Source organism: Natator depressus, chromosome 4 (genome assembly GCF_965152275.1).
Source record: "Natator depressus isolate rNatDep1 chromosome 4, rNatDep2.hap1, whole genome shotgun sequence".
In the NCBI taxonomy this organism is placed as follows: domain Eukaryota; kingdom Metazoa; phylum Chordata; order Testudines; family Cheloniidae; genus Natator; species Natator depressus.
The window spans coordinates 57,170,863-57,192,735 of NC_134237.1; the positions used below are offsets into that span (position 1 = coordinate 57,170,863).

The window sequence follows — 21,873 nt, forward strand, 5'->3', positions numbered from 1 at the left end:
TGGGGGGAAAGAAGTTTCCAAACGGGCTCTTTCCCTGTTATATATTTGTTAGACCCTTGGTGGTGGCAGCAATAAAGTCCAAGGGCAAAAGGTAAAATAGTTTGTACCTTGGGGAAGTTTTAACCTAAGCTGGTAAAAATAAGCTTAGGGGTTTTTTCATGCAGGTCCCCACATCTAGAGTTCAGAGTGGGGAAGGAACCTTGACACTTCTGACCTCTCCTGAGCCAGGAGAGAAAGTAAGTAGTCCTTCTTCTATATCTTCTCACTCAGATTGAATCTCCTGACCTCCCAGTCTGCTTGGTTTCTGCAGTGACTTGACCCTCTGGCTAAATAGTTACACAAAAAGTTCACCCCTCCCATGCTTGGTAACTCCAAAACCACACATCCATTCTCTTCTACCTCAGTCTCAAGCTGAATCCAGCCCCACCTTCCTGCAGATCTAGCTTCTCTTCTTAGCCCTGGTCTACACTATGAGTTTAGGTCAAATTTAGCAGCGTTAGATTGCTTTGACCCTGCACCCGTCCACACCACGAAGCTATTTTTGTCGACTTAAAGGGCTCTTAAAATCAATTTCTGTACTCCTCCCCGACGAGGGGATTAGTGCTAAAATCAAGATTGGTGGGTCGAATTTGGGGGTAGTGTGGACGCAATTCGACGGTATTGGCCTCCGGGAGCTATCCCAGAGTGCTCCATTGTGACCACTCTGGACAGCACTCTCAACTCAGATGCACTGGCCAGGTAGACAGGAAAAGCCCTGTGAACTTTTAAATTTCATTTCCTGTTTGGCCAGAGTGGCAAGCTGATCAGCATAGGTGACCATGCACTGGTGACCATGGAGTCCCAGAATCGCAAAAGAGCTCCAGCATGGACCGAACGGGAGGTACTGGATCTGACTGTTGTATGGGGAGATGAATATGTGCTATCAGAACTCCGTTCCAAAAGACAAAATGCCAAAATATTTGAAAAAATCTCCAAGGGCACGAAGGAAAAAGGTTATAACAGGGACCCGCAGCAGTGCCGTGTGAAACTTAAGGAGCTCAGGGAAGCCTACCAAAAAACCAGAGGCAAACGGCCGCTCTGGGTCAGACCCCCCAGACATGCCACTTCTATGATGAGCTGCATGCCATTCTAAGGGGTGCCCCTACAACTACCCCACCCCTGTACGTGGACTCCTGCAAGGGAGTCTCACACAACAGGGATGAGGATTTTGGGGACAAGGAAGATAGCGCACAGCAGGCAAGCGGAGAAACCTGACAGCCAGGAACTGTTTATCACCCTGGAGACAAAACCCTCCTGGACCTTGAAGGCGGAGAAGGCATTTCTGGTGAGTGTACCTTTGTAAATATAATACTTGGTTTAAAAGCAAGCGTGTTTAATGATTAATTTGCCCTGAAGACTTGGGATGCATTCGCGGCCAGTACAGCTACTGGAAAAGTCTGTTAACGTGTCTGGGAATGGAACGGAAATCCTCCAGGGACATCTCCATGAAGCTCTCCTGGAAGTATTTCCCAAAGCCTTTGCAAAAGGTTTCTGGGGAGGGCAGCCTTATTGCTGCCTTCATGGTAGGACACTTTACCACGCCAGGCCAGTAACACGTAGTCTGGAATCATTGCATAAGAAAGCATGGCAGCGTATGGTCCTGGTGTTTGCTGGCATTCAAGCAACATCTGTTCTTTATCTCTCTGTGTTATCCTCAGGAGAGTGATATCATTCATGGTCACCTGGTTGAAATAGGGGAATTTTATTAAGGGGACATTCAGAGGTGGCCATTCCTGCTGGGCTGTGTGCCTGTGGCTAAAATCATCCATGCTGTTAGCCATGTAGTAGGGGGAGGGGTGAAGCACTCATCTCAGAGAATTGGGTGTGAGGGGGGTTTAGTTGGGTTTGTGCTGCATGTTAACCCAAAAACCGCAGCCCCTCCTTTTAAATGGCCAACCCAATGGGTGCTTGGTATGGGAAATGAGGGTGCTGCTGTTTGAAACCATTCCCACATGTCATGAAGGTTAAAGAAGCCAAAAGACTGTGGCTTACCATGGCTGCCTGAAAGCTGAATTCTGTTGCCCGGCCCTGCATGTATGATCTCTCACACCAAACTGGCAGGCCCTCAATATAAGAGGCAAAATCCGATCTTGTAAAGAAAGCACATGTGCTATGTAATGTTAACAGCTTGGTTCACCATAAAAGGGTCTACCCATTGTTCTCTAAAATGTGTCTTTTTAAATACTACTCCCCGTTTTTTTCCTCCCGCAGCTGCAAATGTTTCAGCACTCCCCCTATCCTCTCCGTCCCAGAGGCTAGCGCAGACAAGAAGACGAGAAAAAAAATGCACTTGTGATGAAATGTTCTCTGAACTCATGCAGTCCTCATGCAGAATGCGTGGAGGCAGACAATGTCAGAGTCCAGGAAAGCACAAAATGAACACGAGGACAGGAGGGACGCGCAAGAGGACAGATGGCTGGAGTAAGAGAAGTGGTGGCAGCAGGGTAATGAGAGGAGGCAGGAAGCAATGCTGAGGCTACTGGAGGATCAAACTGATATGCTCCAGTGTATGGTTGAGGTGCAGAAAAGGCAGCAGGAGCACAAACCGCCACTGCAGCTCCTGTGTAACCAACCGCCCTCCTCCCCAAGTTCCATAGCCTCCTCACCCAGACACCCAAGAATGCGGGGGGGGGGAGGAGAGTGCCTCCGGGCACCCAACCACTCCACCCCAGAGGACTGCCCAAGCAATAAAAGGCTGGTATTCAATAAGTTTTGAAGTGCAGTGTGGCCTGGTCCTTCCCTCCTCCCCCACCCCTCCTGGGCTACCTTGGCAGTTATCCCCCTATTTGTGTGATGAATTAATACAGAATGCATGAATTTGAAACAATGACTTTATTGCCTCCGCAAGCGGTGATCGAAGCAGGGAGCGTGGTTGGCTTACAGGGAAGTAGAGTGAACCAAGGGGGCAGGTTTTCATCAAGGAGAAACAAACAGAACTGTCACACCATAGCCTGGCCAGTCATGAAACTGGTTTTCAAAGCTTCTCTGATGCGCAGTGCACCCTGCTGTACTCTAACCGCCCTGGTGTCTGGCTGTGTGTAATCAGCGGCCAGGATTTGTCTCAACCTCCCACCCCACCATAAATGTCTCCCCCTTACTCTCACAGATATTGTGGAGCACACAGCAAGCAGTAACAACAATGGGAATATTGGTTTCGCTGAGGTCTAACCGAGTCAGTAAACCGTGCCAGCGCGCTTTTAAACGTCCAAATGCACATTCTACCACCATTCTGCACTTGCTTGGCCTACAGTTGAACTGCTCCTTACTACTGTCCAGGGTGCCTGTGTATGGCTTCATGAGCCATAGCATTAAGGGGTAGTCTGGGTCCCCAAGGATAACTGTAGGCATTTCAACATCCTCAACAGTTATTTTCTGGTCTGGAAAGTAAACCCCTTGCTGCAGCCATTCAGACAGACCAGAGTTCCTGAAGATGCGAGCGTCATGTACCCTTCCCGGCCATCCCACGTTGATGTTGGTGAAACGTCCCTTGTGATCCACCAGTGTTTGCAGCACCATTGAAAAGTACCTCTTTTGGTTTATGTACTGGCTGCCTTGGTGCTCCGGTCCCAAGATAGAGGAACACATATCCCTATCGCCCCACCACAGTTAGGGAATCCCATTGCAGCAAAGCCATCCACTATAACCTGCACTTTTCCCAGAGTCACTACCCTTGATAGCAGCAGCTCAGTGATTGCGTTGGTTACTTGGATCACAGCAGCCCCCACAGTAGATTTGCCCACTGCAAATTGATTCCCAACTGACCAGTAGCTGTCTGGCATTGCAAGCTTCCAGAGGGCTATCGCCACTCGCTTCTGAACTCTGAGGGCTGCTCTCATCTTGGTATTCTTTGCTTCAGGACAGGGGAAAGCAAGTCACAAAGTTCTATGAAAGTGCCCTTATGCATGTGAAAGTTTCGGAGCCACTGGGAATCATCCCAGACCTGCAACACTATGTGGTCTCACCAGTCTGTGCTTGTTTCCCGGGCCCAGAATTGGTGTTCCACAGCATGAGCCTGCCCCATTACCACCATGATGTCCAAATTGCCAGGGCCCATGCTTTGAGAGAAGTCTGTGTCCATGTCCTCATCACTCTCGTCTCCGCACTGCCGTCGCTTCCTTGCCTGCTATTGCAGGTTCTGGTGCTGCATATACTGCAGGATAATGCGCGAGGTGTTTACAGTGCTCATAACTGCTGCGGTGATCTGAGCAGGCTCCATGCCGTGGTATGGTGTCTGCGCGAAAAAAAGGCGCGAAACGATTGTCTGCCGTTGCTCTCACGGAGGGAGGGGCAACTGACGACTTGTACCCCAAACCACCCGCGACAGTGTTTTTGCCCCATCAGGCATTGGGAACTCAACCCAGAATTCCAATGGGTGGCAGAGACTGCGGGAACTGTGGGATAGCTACCCACAGTGCAATGATCTAAAAGTCGACGCTAGCCTCGGTAGTGCGGACGCACTCCACTGACTTAATGCACTTAGTGGGGACGCACGCAATCGACTGTATAAAATCACTTCCTAAAAAAATCGACTTCTATAAATTCGACCTAATTTTGTAGTATAGACTTATCCTCAGTGATCATTACACTCCCTTGATTCTCTTCATACTTTCTATTTACAGCAATTCCCAAGGCATTCCCCAATTCTCCTCATGCTTGTCTTCTGTCTAAACCCAGATGGTCTGATTTAGTGACATAGGTTGCCTCTCATGTGACCTTGCTCACTTTCTCACCTGAGGAGGCCTGCTAAGTGTGTCACCGGTGGGATTAGACCCATCTCCCCTTCAAGGGCCAGTCACCATGTCACTGGAAAAAGTTCACACATAAGGTGTATTTTTCTTTCCCATTCCCTTTAGCCCAGGGGTGGGCAAACGTTTTGGTCCGAGGGCCACATCGGGGTTGCAAAACTATATGGAGGGCTGGGTAGGGAAGGCTGTGCCTCCCCAAATAGCCTGCCCCCTGCCTGCCCCCTCCCACCTCCTGTCCCCTGACTGCCCCCCTCAGAATCCTGACCCATCCAACCCCCCCTGCTCCTTGTCCCCTGACTACCTCCTTCCGGGACCCCCACCCCTAACTGCCCCCCCAGGACCCCACCCCTTATCCAACCCCCCCTTCTCCCTGTCCCCTGACTTCCCCAACCCCTATCCACACCCCCAACCCCTGACAGGTCCCCAGGGACTCCCACATCTATCCAACCCCCCCTGTTCCGCATCCCCTGACCACTGCCCCCCCAAAACCACCATGCCATCCAATTGCCCCCTGCTCCCTGTCCCCTGACTGCCCCCCACAGAAAACCCAACCCATTCAACCCCCCTGCTCCCTGTCCCCTGACTGCCCCCCTGAACCCCCAACTGCCCCCCCCGAACCCCCGATCCATTCAACTACCTTCTGTCAGATTCTGAATGGGCTCCAATCCAGTAGGCAGCCACTGAACACACCTACTGGGTCAGGCCCAACATGCAAATTAGGTGGGCAAATGCCTCTCTTCTCCCACTTCATGGATCACTCTGGGGCTTAGACAGGATATTGGACATGGGGACTGATGCCTGAGGCAGAAACATAGGAGCAGTGGGAACTTGTAGACACCAAGTGAGTTTAGGGACCCACAGAATTTCTCAGGAGTTTTGTAGCTTAGAGTGGAGCTTAAAACTGGAACTTTGGCACCCTAAGTCTGGGGTTTAGGCCTCTAAATACATTTGTGGATCTGGGCTTCACTGTCTACTAACCTGCATGTAGGGTCAAGATTGGGGCCTTCACCTATAAACTCTTTAGAGCAGGGACCATGGTCCAGATCCCCAAAGCATCGGTCAGTAACATGTAGACCACCACAGAATTTAGACTATGGTCTTTAAGACTTGTGTGTCAAACTAAGCATGCATTTATTTGTTCACAGGATCAAGGTTTAAACAGGTCACTATTTCAACTTTGAAAAAACAAATGCAAGAGTCCTGTGCTGCTGCACATTGGTGCAAAGAGGTTTTCTTAACATTTGGCTAAAGTAGGGTGTGTTTATATTAGGTTTTTACCAAGAATGCAAGTGGCCATGTGATTTTGCTGACTGAGGGGCCTGTATGCTGACCCACAGCTAAGGTAGCTACAGGTCATCAGTGAAAGGCAGAGGGGACTGAAAATTATTTCATAGTGAAAGATTTGCAATCTCAAAGCCCCTTGTGTTCAAAAAATTGTTCTTGGAAGTGGTCAGTAAGGACATTTGGACAAAAGTGGTATTAGGCAGAGAAATGGGCACAGGATTGGAGCCAGGAAAATATGATAACCTCTTACTTGCACAAGTTTCACACCAGTGAAAGGCTGTTGACTTTAGTTTTCTCTAATTTCTCAAATAAGTAAGGAATGAAAAAAACTTCAATGAATTTGCCAACAAATCTTGTCTTTCTGATGTATGGAATTTATATATTATGACTTGTTTTTGATACCCTGTGCCCTTTAATAGAAAGAAGTCCTCCTGTGCTTGTAAAAAATTACCAAAGTCCGGTATTAAAGTATTTTCACTCAGAAAGGAAGAGTAATGGAAATTCTGAAGAAATCAACCAATAACTAAGTTAAACTAAGTGTTCAAATAATAGTACACACTGAATGTAGACAATAACACCTAATATGTATGACATGTGATTTAATACAGCAGTTATAACAACTACAGACTTTACTGCATTTTCTCGAGCAGGTAAGATTGAAAATTTACCTATACTTAACTAAAACTTTGCAAAACTTTACCTGACAGAGTGAGTAACGTTCTGTGTCTAGACTATTAAATTTTCAAAACAATTTCCCAACACTGTTTAATGAGAGTTTTGTGAACACCAACTCTGTGGTGGTTGTATAGAAATTAAGGACAGAAGGATCCTGCAGACAGTGTAAAGAAAGCCCTTTAAGAGTTCAAGGACAGCTGTGGCTCTATGCTTTATAGATATATCCAAGTTGCAGAAATTAATAATTCTGAGGTCTTTTGAATGCTGTGAATTTTTATAGTGGTTCAGTAGAGATATTTAATACGGATGATTCTCTAATTGTGATACACTGAGGTAATTCCATGTTCAGTGAGCACAAACCTCATATTTCCAGCTATGCAACAAGTGTTAATATAACTAACATCCAACATATATAAAATAATGCTGGCTATCTAAAGGCTAATGCATTTTTCTTATGCTTATTTATTTACTGGCATTTTTCTGCATATCTGTCTATATGCACATATGCTTTTTAAATAGAGGGGAATATATTATATACATGAATTACAGAGAAAGTGATTTTAATGGTTAGAATAAGGGTCTTGGAGTCAGGGCTCTGAATTCTATTCTCAAGACAACTGACTTTCTGTGTCACTTGGCCAAGACACTTTACCACTCTGTGTCTCCTTTTATACATTTGTAAAATGAGGATAAGAATATCTTTGCATAGCACCTCATGGGGATATTGTGAAGCTTTAATGTATTCACATTTAAAAGCATGAGAGATGAAAGTAAATCATTACAAGTAACCATTCAAATTTAGGGCATTTAGGGCATCCCAGGGGCTCTCCTGGGAACCGCAGCAGGTAAAGGAGCTGAACATGGGGCCACCGTGCAGCCTCATGCCTGCAGCTCCTCCAGCATGGCTGTACCGCCCCCAGCCCTGTCCTCCAGCGGGGCTGCTGTACAGACAGAGGAGACCCTGTGTGGAAGGGCTGGGGGCAGTACAGCTGTGCTGAAGGAGCTGCTGGCGTGGAGCATATTTCTGTGTAAATATTCCTAGCCACCTTCTGACCATGTAAGATTCAGAGGTTTAGAGCAGGTCCTGCATGGAAGCCAATCCCATTGCCCAAGAAAACTTGGGATCAACTGTGCAAGGACCTCACCAAGTTGCCCACATCCTCCACTCCTTCCAAAGATTTTAACCACCGGAGAGGGCAAACCAGCTCCACATGTTTATCAGTTCCCTCTGCTTGTGGAGCTTTCCTTTTACCAGACATCCCTGGATTTTCTCTCTTCAGGACAGAGTGGAGTTCCCCTATATCTTCTTATGTCTTTCTTTGATATACAGTACATCAAGGGTGGACCAAATCAAACTTGGCAGTACATCCTCTTTTACACATTTACTTACCAGCAACAGTCTCTCTTGGTAACAAATCACTGACAGTTTTATCGCTATTTCAAAATATTAGTAAAGGAACATACACATGAAAACAGTATTTTTTTAAAAAAACTGTTGAAACATGAAGATATAGGCACATTCTTGACCCTTACCAAAATCCCTTCAACTTCCTGATATGTCAAAATAAATGGTTGGGTCCTCAGCATCTAGACATTTCAGGATTTGCCTCTGCTGCAGTGTGGATCACTGTGCAGAGAAGGGAGTCTCCCAAAGAAGAGCAGTTGGAAGTACTTCTACACTCCTCTGGGCATCTCTGCCAGTCAGCAGTTTAATTTCCATTTGCAGAAGCTGCATCAGGGTTGTGCTTAATCAGACTGAATGTCCTAATCACACCCCGTCTCCAACCACCATTGATGAGCATCTGTTTTATTTCCTCTTTTAATTTCATCTAGAGTTGGTGCAAATGGCTTACAGGCATGCCTTTTGGCTTGGATATAACAATGTCACAACAATTTCCAATGGGCCACACTGTAGAAAACATTGTACCTAAAGAATCAGTGCACCATTTATTTCTACATGTAAATATTTATTAACAGTGTAAGAAATTAGTAATTTTAGTGTATCTAGCTGTAAATGCCTTTTAAAATACTAACAGTTATATTTTATATTTATAAAGTGGAAAGAGGACAAATTCTCTGCTGGTATAAAAGGGTGAATCTGCATTGAAGGCAATGCAACAGCATTCATTACAAGAGCAGAGAATTTAACCCACGGTGTGTGAAATATACGAGGCAAAGTCGAGAGAGTATTTAAAACACACACACACACACACAATTAGGGCAATTTTGAACTGGGTCCTAAAGTGCATGGGGACTAGAGTAAGCAGAGTTCTAAAGAATGAGAGTAATGTGGGTGTGCTTCTTCGTACATGTGAGAAGGTGGGTAACATGGTACCTAGATACTACTGATGACCATATTTAAAAATGCAACAGATAAATTAGAAAAATCTTGCATATTCTGTAATCTGGACATCTTGGATTTGGGGAGGTCAGAGATATGTAATTGTCAAAGCTAGAGGAGAGGATTTCAGCCTAGGAAGAATCAAGGCAATGACATCAGAATTTGCCTCTTCTGCAGAGTGGACCACTGGACAAATGCGCCACAGAATCAAGGATACACCCGAGATACGCTGATGATATTTTCATCCTTTGGACAGATGACTTAAACTCCCTCATAGGTTTCCACCACAACTTCAACAACCACCACCCATCCATTAAACTTCACCTGGACACCATGATCAGCCTCATCAATGGAACCCATCAGACAACTATATACAAGAAACCCATGGATCACCAGACTACCTTCATAGATCCATTAACCACCCCCCACACACTAAGAAATCTGTTATCTACCGCCGGACACTCAGATACCACAGAATATGCTCTGAGGAGAAAGTCCAGGATATACACCTGAACACGCTCAAAACCACCTTCACCAAACAAGACTCCACCAGAGAAGTAGATCAGATCATGGAATGGGCCACCCAAATACCCTGAGAGAACCCGCCTCAATACAGAAATAAAACCACCCTCCGACCGCACGCCCCTAGTTGTCACTTATCACTCCACACTGCAACCCATACAGGGAAAATCATCAAACAACTATAACCCATATTAATGGGGACCCCATCCTTAAAGAAGTCTTTCCTATATCCCCTATTCCAGCTTTCAAACAACCCCCCAAGCTCTCCAAGCTCAATAACAGAAACAAGCTCCCCACAGATCAAGACACACCAACTCAAAGCAACACCAGACCTGCCAGAACAACAGACGCAAAACTTGAAGACATATCTCCACTGCTACAATGATCATTCCTTTCAAGGTCCATGGGTCCTACACATGCTAACACAACATGTGATGTACCTCATCCAGTGCCCTAATTGCCCCAGTAACTATGTGGATGAAACCAGACACTCTTGAATGAACTCACACAGGAAAATGATAAAAGACAAAAACACCATATCAGCTGGGGATGAATAATTTTCACAAAGCGATCACTCTATATCTGACCTATCAGTCCACATCCTCAAAGGAAACCTGCACAACACTTTCAAAAGATGTGCCTGAGAGCTTAAATTCATAACTTTGTTATACACTAAAAATCATGGTTTGAACAGAGACACTGGATTTATGGCTTATTACAACAATCTATAACTCACTAACAACCCCCACCCCCAGCTGCCTTCCTCCTTCTCACCCTCCCCCCACACTTCCTTTTCCTCCTGTGACTGGAGGGATATTAACAGGCCACTGAACCTTGAATGGTCCCTTGAAATGTGTGCTAACTACTTATGCTAAACAATGGGTTTCAGAGTAGCAGCCCTGTTAGTCTGTATTTGCAAAAAGAAAAGGAGTACTAGTGGCTCCTTAGAGGCTAACCAATTTATTTGAGCATAAGCTTTCGTGAGCTACAGCTCACTTTATCGGATGCCACTAGTACTCCTTTTCTTTATGCTAAACAATGTGTTCCACCTTGTATTTAACTGTGACATTCTGCATACGTTTCCCAGACCTGAAGAAAAGCTCTGTGTAAGTTTAAAAGCTTGTCTCTCTCACCAACAGAAATGGGTCCAATAAAAGATATTACCTCACCCATCTTGTCTCTCTAATATTCTGGGACCAACACAGCTACAACAACACTGCATATATAGAAACCTTAGGTGAGTCATGCAGAAGTATCAAGTTAAAAAGAAACAATATGTTGCAGAGAAATAGAATTCATGGCATATTTCTTAAGGGAATAACAGCAGAAAAGAATATGTATTTCTCTAAGATATTAACCTAGCTATCAATTTAGACTTTATTACACATGATAATGGAAGAGTGAAGTCATTAAGAAATAAGCACTTGTGGATCTGCTTGAAAAATGAAAGGACTGAAAGAAATTCCCTTGAATATTTTATCCTCTCTAAATTTTATTTAAACTGGACCATAATACTTCTTTAGCATATGTAGTATGTAAGTTAAATATAGATAAAAGCATCCCCATCATATCTCTAATGCCACAGAGTTCAGTCACACACAGCAGCATGAACAATGACCAAAATGATAAAAGATACAGAAACTGAAGGCTTGATCTCAACAGGGGCATAAGAAAGATTTTCATAATATACTTAAATATTTTATTTATAATTGCATTAGAATGTTCTTGTATTCTTTAAGAGACTTTCTTGTATTATTTAAATGCAAGCATTCAATAACAGAGAACACCTAATTTTTGAAAGATTAAAGTGAATGTTTCAGTTGTGAGCCTTACCGAAAAAGTAATATTAATGGAATAGTTTTGAGTATACTGCTGTACGTACATGAAAATGCTACTTTAACACAGACAGCAAAGAGGTGCAATGCAAGAGAATACAAAAATGAAAGAAACAGAGTAACTGGTTTTGGATGACCTTCTAACAACTTTTTAAAAGTAACAATTAGATAAATGTAACACCTTGGGCATGATTTACTAAGTGCCAAGCAACATTAAAAACACCTGCTTCTGTTCGAAATGTCTGATGTAAACAACAAGAAATGTTTTTATTCATTTGACTGTCTCAGTATACACAGCAATAGGCTGCTCTCATTTGTTTCATATCCTTCTCATCCATAAAAATAGGCAATGAATTCAACACTCAACTTAAGTTAGAAAATACTACTTACTGATTTGTAATTAATAAGCACAGCAGAGTCCCATACATTCATGGAGATCAGGGCAGGACTGGGCTGGATTGAGGCAATCTGCAGCCCTAAAGACAAGTCCTACCATGACTATACTCCTGTAACTCCCCACCACACATGGAATAGTGGCAGTGGGGGAGACCCTCAGCTCCTAGAGCCAGGAGCAGCAGTAGAGGGGGGGCACTTTTTTCTCTCCAGGAGTGGCACAGGGATCCCCTCTCCCTCCCAACAGGCAGCATCAGGGCTCCGTAGTATTTGCCTCAGAAGTTGGGACGTATCTATTAGGGTGGGGATGGGTTGAGGCCTCTGCACTGTTCCCCTCTATCACAGGAAATCTCTGGTGGAGCTTTCCTGAGAGGTGGGATTTGGGGTTCTAATACCCCATTGAGATACCTGGAGGAACTCACAAATCTTAAAGCTACTATTTCAGACTGACTTCACACTTTTAAGGAATATATTACTTTTTCAAGGTTGTTTTTTGACAACTGTAAGGATTAGAAACTCTTTTTAAAATGAAATCTTAGCTTATCTAGTCACATGATTCCAGGGACCAGGGCTCTAGGTACTGGTTTATAACAAAAATCCAGATCTGGGACTAAAATTAGTAACCTAGGTAAGGAAACGTTTTAAAAATATTAATATTTTATCCTGTCCTCAATGACAATATTTATTTCAAAACAATAAAGAAACCAAGCAACCTGAAGCTAACTGGGCTTGTGACCTAAAACACAAAGCTCAAATTCTAGGATCAATTACACAAGTAAAAAAAAAACCCAGAATAATTCCGTGGAGGTCATTGTTGTTACAATGTAACTAAAAGGAGAACTCAGACATAAATACTTAAGACAAATACATTCTGAGCAATAATATACTTTTTATCGAGATAGTGAACTGGATTCTGATTTCACTTATACCACTGAAATACCATTAACTTACATAGATCTGGCCTGGTGTCCTTGTGACTCGAGAGGATGTTTTACCACAAGAAGGTAATGTATTTTCCAACTATGCAATTTAATTTTCCTTCAGAACATAGAGTAGGTGCGCGCATCAGCAATACGAAGGCACAAAACAAGTGGGAGAATGAAGAGATCCTTAGTTCTTCTCTTGATTTTCCCTGCTTTTGCCAGGTTTGAGTGACAGGGCTTGTCTTCACTGAAGTTAACTGGCTTTGACCAGGGAGCTGCTTCAACCTCCCTCCCATCCACACACACAACTTTCCTTCCTCTGTGATGGTGCTTTACACACTAGCTGGCTGACCCCTACCAAATTCACAGTCCATTTTGTCAATTTCATCGTCATAGGATTTTAAAAATTGTAATTTTCATGATTTCAGCTATTTAAATCTGAAATTTCAAGGTATTGTAATTGTAGGTGCTCTGACCCCAAAAGGAGTTGTAGGGCGGGTTGCAACACTGCTACCCTTACTTCTGCGCTGCTGCTGGCAGTGATGCTGTCTTCAGAACTGGGCAGCTGGAAAGCAGCAGCTGCTGGCCACCCCGCTGCTGCCAGCGGCAGTGCAGAAGTAAAGATAGCATGGTATGGTATTGCCACCCTTACTTCTGCACTCCTGTTGGCAGGGCGCTGCCTTCAGAGCTGGGCATCTGGCCAACAGCCGCAGCTCTCCAGCCACGCAGTACAGAAGTAAGGGTGGCAATACCATGACCTCCCATAAAATAATCTTGCACCCCACCTGCAACTGCCGTTTGGGTCAGGCCCCCCCAGTTTAAGAAACACCGTGAAACCCGTATAGTGTAAAGTAAAAACACACAAAAGATCAGAATTCACTGAGGTCCCTGAGGTGTTGTCCACCGCGATGAATTTGGTAGGGCCCTAGGTATAAGCTACAGCCTAAGTGCTGCTTACAATGGGGCTGATAACAGGCAGCTCTTGCTCAAACCCAGCTGGGCTCATTAGGGCAGGAGATGGCGTCTGTCTAGGACCCGGGAGAAGCCCTCGCCTGCCTCACACGCTGCATTGCCATTAGTGCGGACTGGCCGGGTTGCCGCCGCAGCTCGCTCCTCCTGTTGGATCCTGGGCGCCGGGCTATAGAAGTGGCCGGTATAGAAAGGCGTAGGGAAGCTAGGGGGCCGGGCGTTTGCTTTTTCACAGGGTAGTTCCACTAACAGCCTTCCCCAGCTGCTGCTCCTACCCGCTGGAGCTGTGCAGGGCGGGGCCGCTGACTCGGGGGCTGATTGTTGCAGCGCTGGGGAGGGGGCTGTCCGCTCCCGGAGGAGCCTGGATTTGTGCCTCTCCCCTGCGCCTTGTGGGCGAGCGGCGAATGCGCGGTAACCGCGCGAGGCATCCCCCTGCCTGCAATCCGCCCATGTGATCCGAGCCCCGCGGGCTCCCGGCGCGCTGTGGTGGGCGATTGGAGCTGGGCATTCCGGATTGGGAGACGCTGGGAGCGGGCGGGAGAGACATGCCTTCCCCACCCCCACCGCAGAGAATGGCCTGATTGGGGACATCATGGCTAGCAGCATCCTCGTTATTGTGTGAGGCGGCGTGGCCACAGCTGGGAGTCAGCTGCCCCCGCCAGCAACTCCTCAGCCTCCCGAAGTTTGTGCCCTGTGTCCTAGCTGCTGCTGCGTGTGGCCGCGAGATGCTGAGTTAGGCTTTCCTTGGGCAGCCGGCAGGGATGCGTCTGTGAGAGGGTGCCTGTGTGCCGTAAGAGGGGGCAAAGATCAGCACACCGCAGGACAGTTAGTCCCAAGGGCAACGTTGGCGCTCAGGGGTGTAAATATTGAGCAGGGTCGGCGCCGCTCTCTCGCCAGATCCTTCCAGGCGGGGTGGCTCGGAGTGATGCGAAATTAGGTGTGCGCTGTATTTGCATGCCCTGAGCCCGGCTTAGCGGCAGGTTTCTGGGGACTCGGCCCAGTGGAGTCTGGGGGGAAAGCAGGGGGATTAGCTGTTGGAAGGGGGGAGGGTGCAATAAATAAAGCAATAAATGGCCAGCAACAGGAGCATTGAGCTGGAGCACTTTGAGGAGCGGGACAAAAGGCAGCAGCGCTCGGGGGCCCGCAGAGCGGGGACCGGCTCGAGTTGCAGCAGCAGCTCCGGGCCTAAGGGGAACGGGCTCATCCCAAGCCCCGCGCACAGCGCCCACTGCAGCTTCTACCGCACGCGGACGCTGCAGGCCCTCAGCTCGGAGAAGAAAGCAAAGAAAGCCCGGTTCTACCGCAATGGGGACAGGTACTTCAAGGGCTTGGTGTTTGCCATTTCCAGCGACCGCTTTCGCTCCTTCGATGCTCTCCTGATCGAACTCACCAGGTCGCTGTCGGACAATGTGAACCTGCCCCAGGGGGTCCGCACCATCTATACCATTGATGGCAGCAGGAAACTCACCAGCCTGGAGGAGCTAGTGGAAGGTAAGAGAGACACCTGCAGGAGCTGAGGAGTAAAGTCCAGGCTGCACAGGATGGCTGGCTCCTAAGAGGGGCATTGCTGAGGCTGGTATGACCTCTTACCTTGTATTCCTGTAAGGTACCTTCTCTTGTTATTCCCCCACCATGTTGTGCCTTCCCAGTCCCACCCCATCTCCACAAGGCACTTGCATTCTCCCATTGCGTTTTCTTCTGTCTAAACCCACAAGGCACCTTAACAAGAGTAGTTACTTAGGGTTGAATTCTAATGCCGTTGGCTTCAATCCAGCATTAGTCTGGATTTACACTGGTGTAACTGGGTGGAATTTGGCTCCTTTGCATCTGCAGAGGGCGGTTTAAAAAACAAAACAAAAACGAATGCATCTTCCAGGTAGGGAAGTATTAACCTTGTTTTAGAGGCACAAAGAGGACACAGGCACAGAAAAGCTGAGTGGTTTGCCCAAAACCACAGGCCTAGTCAGTAGAAGAGCTAGGTTTATAACTCCATTTTTTATTCCCCTACTTACACCATTCTCCTTCCTTCCTATCCCCAGTCTTTTCTCACTGGTGTTTCCCTGAGGCTTACCCAGAGGCACCCCGTGGTGGTGGTGGTTTATTTGATCAGATGTGACTAGCTAATTGGCTGATAGTTTGTTTCAGCAGTAGGATTAGTAATAAATTTTCTGGATGTATTCCAGATATCTTTTTATTTGTTTGGGAAGGGAAATGTTTTAATTTAACTCCCATAACACTGTTATGTTAATATTGCTCTTTCACCTATGGTGATGCAGGCTTGTTCAGAACAAGAGAAAGCTTTTGCATTGTAAAATACTCTGAAAAGAGTCATCCTGTAGGAGGCTTGATATTTATATTTTGGCATTTAATGGACCAAACTGGAGGCGTAAATCCCTTTTTCAGAAGTGATTTAGGGCTAAGGCCCTAATGACTTTCAGTGACACTTATGATGAGCCAAACTTTTAAAGGTGTGTTAAAGATTCAATATTCCACTGGATGCCAAAGTGCCTAATTCCCATTAAAATTTATGGGAGCCAGGAGCTGAGGCACTTTTGAAAATCTCATTGGGCAGCCATCTGCATTCTAAGTGCCTAAATACATTTTAAAAATATGGGCCATTGCTCTTATTGAAGAAGACTCCTTCTCTGATTTGTAAGGCAATGGCTCTTGCCTTAAGCAGGGATAGGAGAATCTTGTGGAGTTCTTGCAGGCCAGTCCTTGTTTTTGCAAGCCTTCTCTATAACTTAACACCCATAAGCATCCTCCAATCTCCTTTTTAAACAAAAGGGACTATTCAGTTAAAAAAAATTCTACTGAAAAGGTGCCTATGCTGCATATTTGGGTGTGCAGTAGCCAGACTGGTACAAGTGGGTGCTCTGCATATGATACATAAATATACTGAAACTATGTTTTCATTAGTTGCTTGCTCTCTACTCATTTTTTCCATTTTTTTTTTTTTAAAGAATTGGACTTTATTCTCCATGTAGTCTCTCTTTCATGGTCTTGTCTAAGCAGAATTTTCAGTATCATTTGAGTCACTCTTTTTCAAATGCCAGGAGCAAAATCCTGGCCCTGTTGAAGTCAATGTGACCCGAATGTCACCTCAGATGTTTAAGTCAATATGAAGTTAGACAAAAGAAGTTTTCCCATCCCTAGTCTAGGTCACCTTGGAGACCATCAAAATGGGGACCTAGTAAAAGTAATCTTTTAAATAATAGTTAAATATATTTAATGCCAAAAACTTTGGGTGCTTATTAAAGTGGTTTCATGAAGGAGGTATTGCCTGTTGTAGGTGGCTTTTAGTACGGTGATTATTAAAACTGATTCCTATCAAGATCATTATAAACTTTCATCCATAGTATCTTTTTTTTTTTTTTTTTTTAATTTTCATGTACTGGTTAGACTCATCAGGACAAATTCTGTTTCTATACCTCTGCAGTCTTATAAACTTAAGTGGGGTTTTAAGGGTGCAAATGATGCCAGCATTTGGCTCGCTGTGTCTCTCTTGTTATATGCTCGTTGAGTGTGCCCTTTTGCTTTATTCATCAGATGCACAGCAACAACAATAATACCGCTATTGAAACATCACTTTCATGGTTCTCTCAGTAGAATAAAAGGAAAAAAGATTCTCAGTAATTTGCTCATTTATCCATGATCAACACAGTTTACAGGAATATTCAAAAAGTCCTTCAGCATCATGATTGGATTAGCATATGCTCCTATTAGCATATGCACCAAATTTCACCAACATTAGCTTCTGTTATAGATCTGTTTACCATGCATATAGAGGAGAGCAAACCCTGGGGCAGGAAGCATGCAGGGGCAGGGAAGAGTACAAAAAATGACTCTACCATCCATAAGAGCCCATAGAAACCCTCCTTTGCGGTCAGGACTCCATCAGTTTGTGGAGAAACACTTATTCTTTACTTGCTCTTCCCTTCTGACCAAGCAGACTCGAATGGAAATCCACAGAGGACATTGGCAGTAGGCTTGAATTGTCTCTACACCATTAGTAGAGGTGCATATGTTGTAAATACAGTGGAAGGCTCTTGTGTATGGTGCCTGACCATCAGGTACCATACCACAGCCAGCGTAGCCACCTACCTCAGTCCTTCATGTCTCTGTTGGCAGGAGAAGCTGTTTGTACATCCTGCCCGTTACTTCAGCTGATACTTGGAACCACAAGAGTTCTGATTTGTTGGCTGCAGCAGCCACTGTATCAGGTGAGCTGAAAGAGAGCCCCCAGCTTCTGTGATCAAGCCAATAGGTGCTGTGTTAAGCTTGTCTCAGCTCGGAGTCACTCTTTACAGCTCTTGGAAATAGACCGATCCAGTGCAGATGAGCACTTTAAGGCAAATTTGCTATTTGTCAGTTAAATGTCTGTTTGGCATATAAGAACTGGCTGATCAAACCCTGTGTCATGATATTCTGAATCAGCTAAATTCAGACACTACATGCTTTGTTATGGGTTTGGACACATACAGTAAGAAATTCTATTGACATTTTAAAAAATATCCATCAATCTGTTGTTTTTTTTTAATGTACATAGAGTGCCTATAACTTATCTATAGCCACAAACAAATTCAACAGCACACATCACAGCAATAAATATAACCTAACAACTGCCACTTAAAAATTTCACATCCTTCAACAAGTCTGGTTAAACATGCTTTGCATCATGTCCTGAAGGGCATGCAAACTCATGGTCTGCTGGATCAGAGATGCTGAGGACATTCCACAGAGAGTGGTCTGTCCCCAGCTCCAATAGATGTAACTATCTCTGGATTGTCAATTTGACAACTCAGCTACCTGCAAAGAACGTGAAGAGAAGGAATCTCTTCTGCTTCTTGGAGTTAATGGAAGCAGGACTGTGTCCTTTAATATATAGGACCCAAATGTGCGTGGCAAATTCATCCATAGTGTGATAAGCTGTTGGGAATAGGGAGAATAAGATTTTATTTGGGATACACCCTCTTGCTAAACCCATGTTTCTAACCTCTGTAGTATTTATCCTTGTTTAAGCACAGCAGGATATTGTGTGTATGTGTAAATTTCCCCCCTCCTTCTGCTGTAAATGTGATGCACGCATTTACTATGTGTTACGCCAACAAAATATTCTTGGGTTGGGATAACAGGATTCCCATGTGCATTTTTATATTTCACCTTTATATAGCCATAGTGAAGCAACTTTTTTTTTTTTTTTTTAAACTTTCTCTCCCTTCCCACTCCCAATGCTTAATTGTTTGAGTGCGGGACATAAGATTCATTTGCAGAAACTGAGGTATATCTGAGACGTCTCGATAAGTATCTAGTTTTTTAATTCTTGAAATGACTTTGTATTACCACTGTTGTCTAGGCACTAGGAATGGGGTGGAAACACATAATTCTTCACAATGGCAGAAACTGGTGCTCATGACTCTGTTTCTTTTTATTTTTTATTAGTCATGCAGCCTCTCATGATCTCATACTTAGATTTTTCTGGAACTAGGAAAATATTGAGGCTTCTTGGCCTTAACCAGGAGATTATTTTCGACTTCTGGAAGAACCAGGAAAAAGTGGTCTTCATTACTGATGAAACAGGAATTCTGATGTGGCAAGTGATAGGGCATCTTTAGCACTCTGCATAGAACAAATACTCTTAGTAGTATTTTCTTTCAACAGCTATAGTTAAACCTCTTGTGATATGTCAGCACTATTGGCAACACACTCTAAGTTGTCAAGGATGCTAGGAACATGTACAGAAGCCCTTTGGAAGGATGTAGAAAGATTCTCAGTAGGGCTGTCTTTCTCCATGGCAGGGAGCAATGTCCCAGGACATTGTTTTATCTGTTCTGAGGAGATAGCGGTTTCATGTTAGCAGGGTGAAAAAGAAAGCGTTGGTGGGAACCAATTAGTGTGTGATCCAATTACTTACTGCTTTTGAATATTATTACTGCAATATCAGGTTAATCCTATTAAAGTACTCAGGATTATAACTGATGTATGCTTTTACCAAGTAGGTCAAGAACATCTTTCCTTGTGCCAGAACAACCAGATGCTAGCACCAGCTGGCAATTTGTATCTTCACTGCTTGCTAAAGGCACAATTATCTTCTTGCATTGAAGCCAAAAGCCAGGGCACCTCAGAAATCATAAAGAACGTGAAGGGCAGGGATGATCTCACTGGTATAACACAGGAAGGCAGGTTTTTTTTGTTTTTTTTTAAACAATGCTTCTAAAATATTTGCATCTCAAATATATGTTAACTGTCTTAGAGAGATGCAGTGTTTTCAGTTTACATAGGAAATGTTAGGTTTCAGAGTGGCAGCCGTGTAAGTCTGTATTTGCAAGATCGCCTTAGTAGGAAAAAAAATTGTAGTTTATGGGGGTGTTTCTCAAGTTTGATAACCTGTGGCCTTAATCCTGCCTTTCAGAAAACTCTCATCTGTACCCCCTTACAAAATGGAAGGTGAGAGCAGGGGCAAGCAGAGAAAGGAGTAGGTGACAATGAGTAAGCGTGGCATCCTAGCTTCTCGAAGGGTATGTATCTGAGGAGTTTAAATAGCTTGAGGACAAGAGCATGATCGTTTGTAGGTTGTCCAAGGACCTAAGAAATCAGGAAGGAAGGAAAATGAAGTTTACCAGTGCTCTGGAAATCTCTTCCCCTTGTGGTATGAAGCACAGAAAGGATACTCTCTAATGATTCTTTAAATTGAAAGGTCAGAGGGAATAGTCATCAGTAGTATCTCGCACTACAAAAGAGTCAGGCAGAAAGAGTTTGAACAGGGAACTGTCTGCATGCTTATAAGAAGTAATGGATGCTGTGAGAATGAACTGAAGCTTATGAGACTGAAACATGAAGGGCAACCAGATGCCTGCTTTGACCTATGTGCCTCGAAGTGGCACACTTGTAAAAAATGGGGACTGATGGTCTAGTGGCTCTTTGTCTAGGGACACTCATAACTGTGTCAGCTATTCTACTCTGTTGTGTAGTTTCTCACTGAGAAGCAGGACACTTTATCTCAGCCTCAGGAGATAATAGAAGCCCATTAACACCTCACAAAGGAAGACCAAGGGTCATATCTCGCCCCAAGACTCTTGTTCCGAATCTACTGTTCAGAGATTGAGTAGAATACACTTGTCTCATACACCTCTCATATTGTCATCTCCCAGGAGTGCACGTAGGTTTTTTTAACCTAATGCTATCGTTAGACTGAAAATGCTGCTTATCTATAACCTGACATCTCAGGAGTCTGTACGTTTGCAGAAAAAATAGCCTTTTGGGCTGCTTTTTCATATTGTACTCTGCTCAAAGGCAGATTATTTGAAAATTTCAGTAACTTTAGTTTAGCCACTCTTGTTGCCTGAACTTAGGCCTGAATCCACAAAGGGACTTGGCACTGCATTACCTAACTTCTAGGTGCTAGGAAAATCGCTGAAACAACAACTGGGATCCACAAAGCTTGTGTTAGAAACCTAAACTCCCTGGCCTATATACAATACGTAGAGAGAGAGAGAGGTGTTTAAGGGCTTGTCTGTCCACTGGATTGGTGGGCAGTGATCAATCCAGCGGGGTCAATTTATCACATCTATAGACGCGATAAATCAACCACTGAGCGCTCTCCCTTCTACTCTGGTACTCCACCAGAACGAGACGTGCAAGCAGAGTTGATGGGAGAGCGTCAGCTATCGACTTACCGCAGTGAAGACACCGCGATAAGAAGACCTAAGTACCTCGACTTCAGCTACTCTATTCATGTAGACAAAGGATTTGCACAGGGCGTCTCCAACACTTCACAAAAGAGTGCTCTGACTACCGACCTATGTAACATCCTGACTCTCCCTCAGTTTCTCCTGTTGAAGCTATTTCACTTTGTAACAATAAAGAGTGATTGAAGTAAGGGGAGTGGGCTCTGGGTCTTGGACCGCTGAAGTGGATGCCGTAACCACTGAACTCTACAGTCATTTACTCTCTGGCCCAATGACTTTTGAAGCTATTCCACTGTGTATAAATACTTAAATAAGAGAGATTGAGATGTTCTCCCACCAACATAGCTGCCACTGCTTGTGGGGGTTGGTTTAATTATGCCAATGGGAGAGCTCTCTCCTGTCAGCATAGAGCGGCAACATGGGAGAATTTATGGTGGTGCAGCTGCAGGGGTACAGTTG

The 21,873-nt window shown here is 44.7% G+C and overlaps 1 protein-coding gene across 5 annotated transcripts in view; it reads left to right on the top strand.

Moving 5' to 3' along the window:
* Nucleotides 1–14,774: 14,774 nt before the first annotated feature.
* DCLK2 (doublecortin like kinase 2) overlaps nt 14,775–21,873 on the top strand; it is a 137,378-nt gene continuing 130,279 nt past the window's right edge. For 3 of the 5 annotated variants that reach the window (XM_074950975.1, XM_074950976.1, XM_074950977.1), the window contains exon 1: nt 14,776–15,217. In XM_074950975.1, coding sequence (XP_074807076.1) covers nt 14,797–15,217 — 421 coding nt within the window. In that variant the 5' untranslated portion in view covers nt 14,776–14,796. Of the gene's footprint in view, nt 15,218–21,873 lie in introns of all 5 variants that reach the window. The other 2 variants (XM_074950974.1, XM_074950973.1) reach the window with 1 other exon arrangement.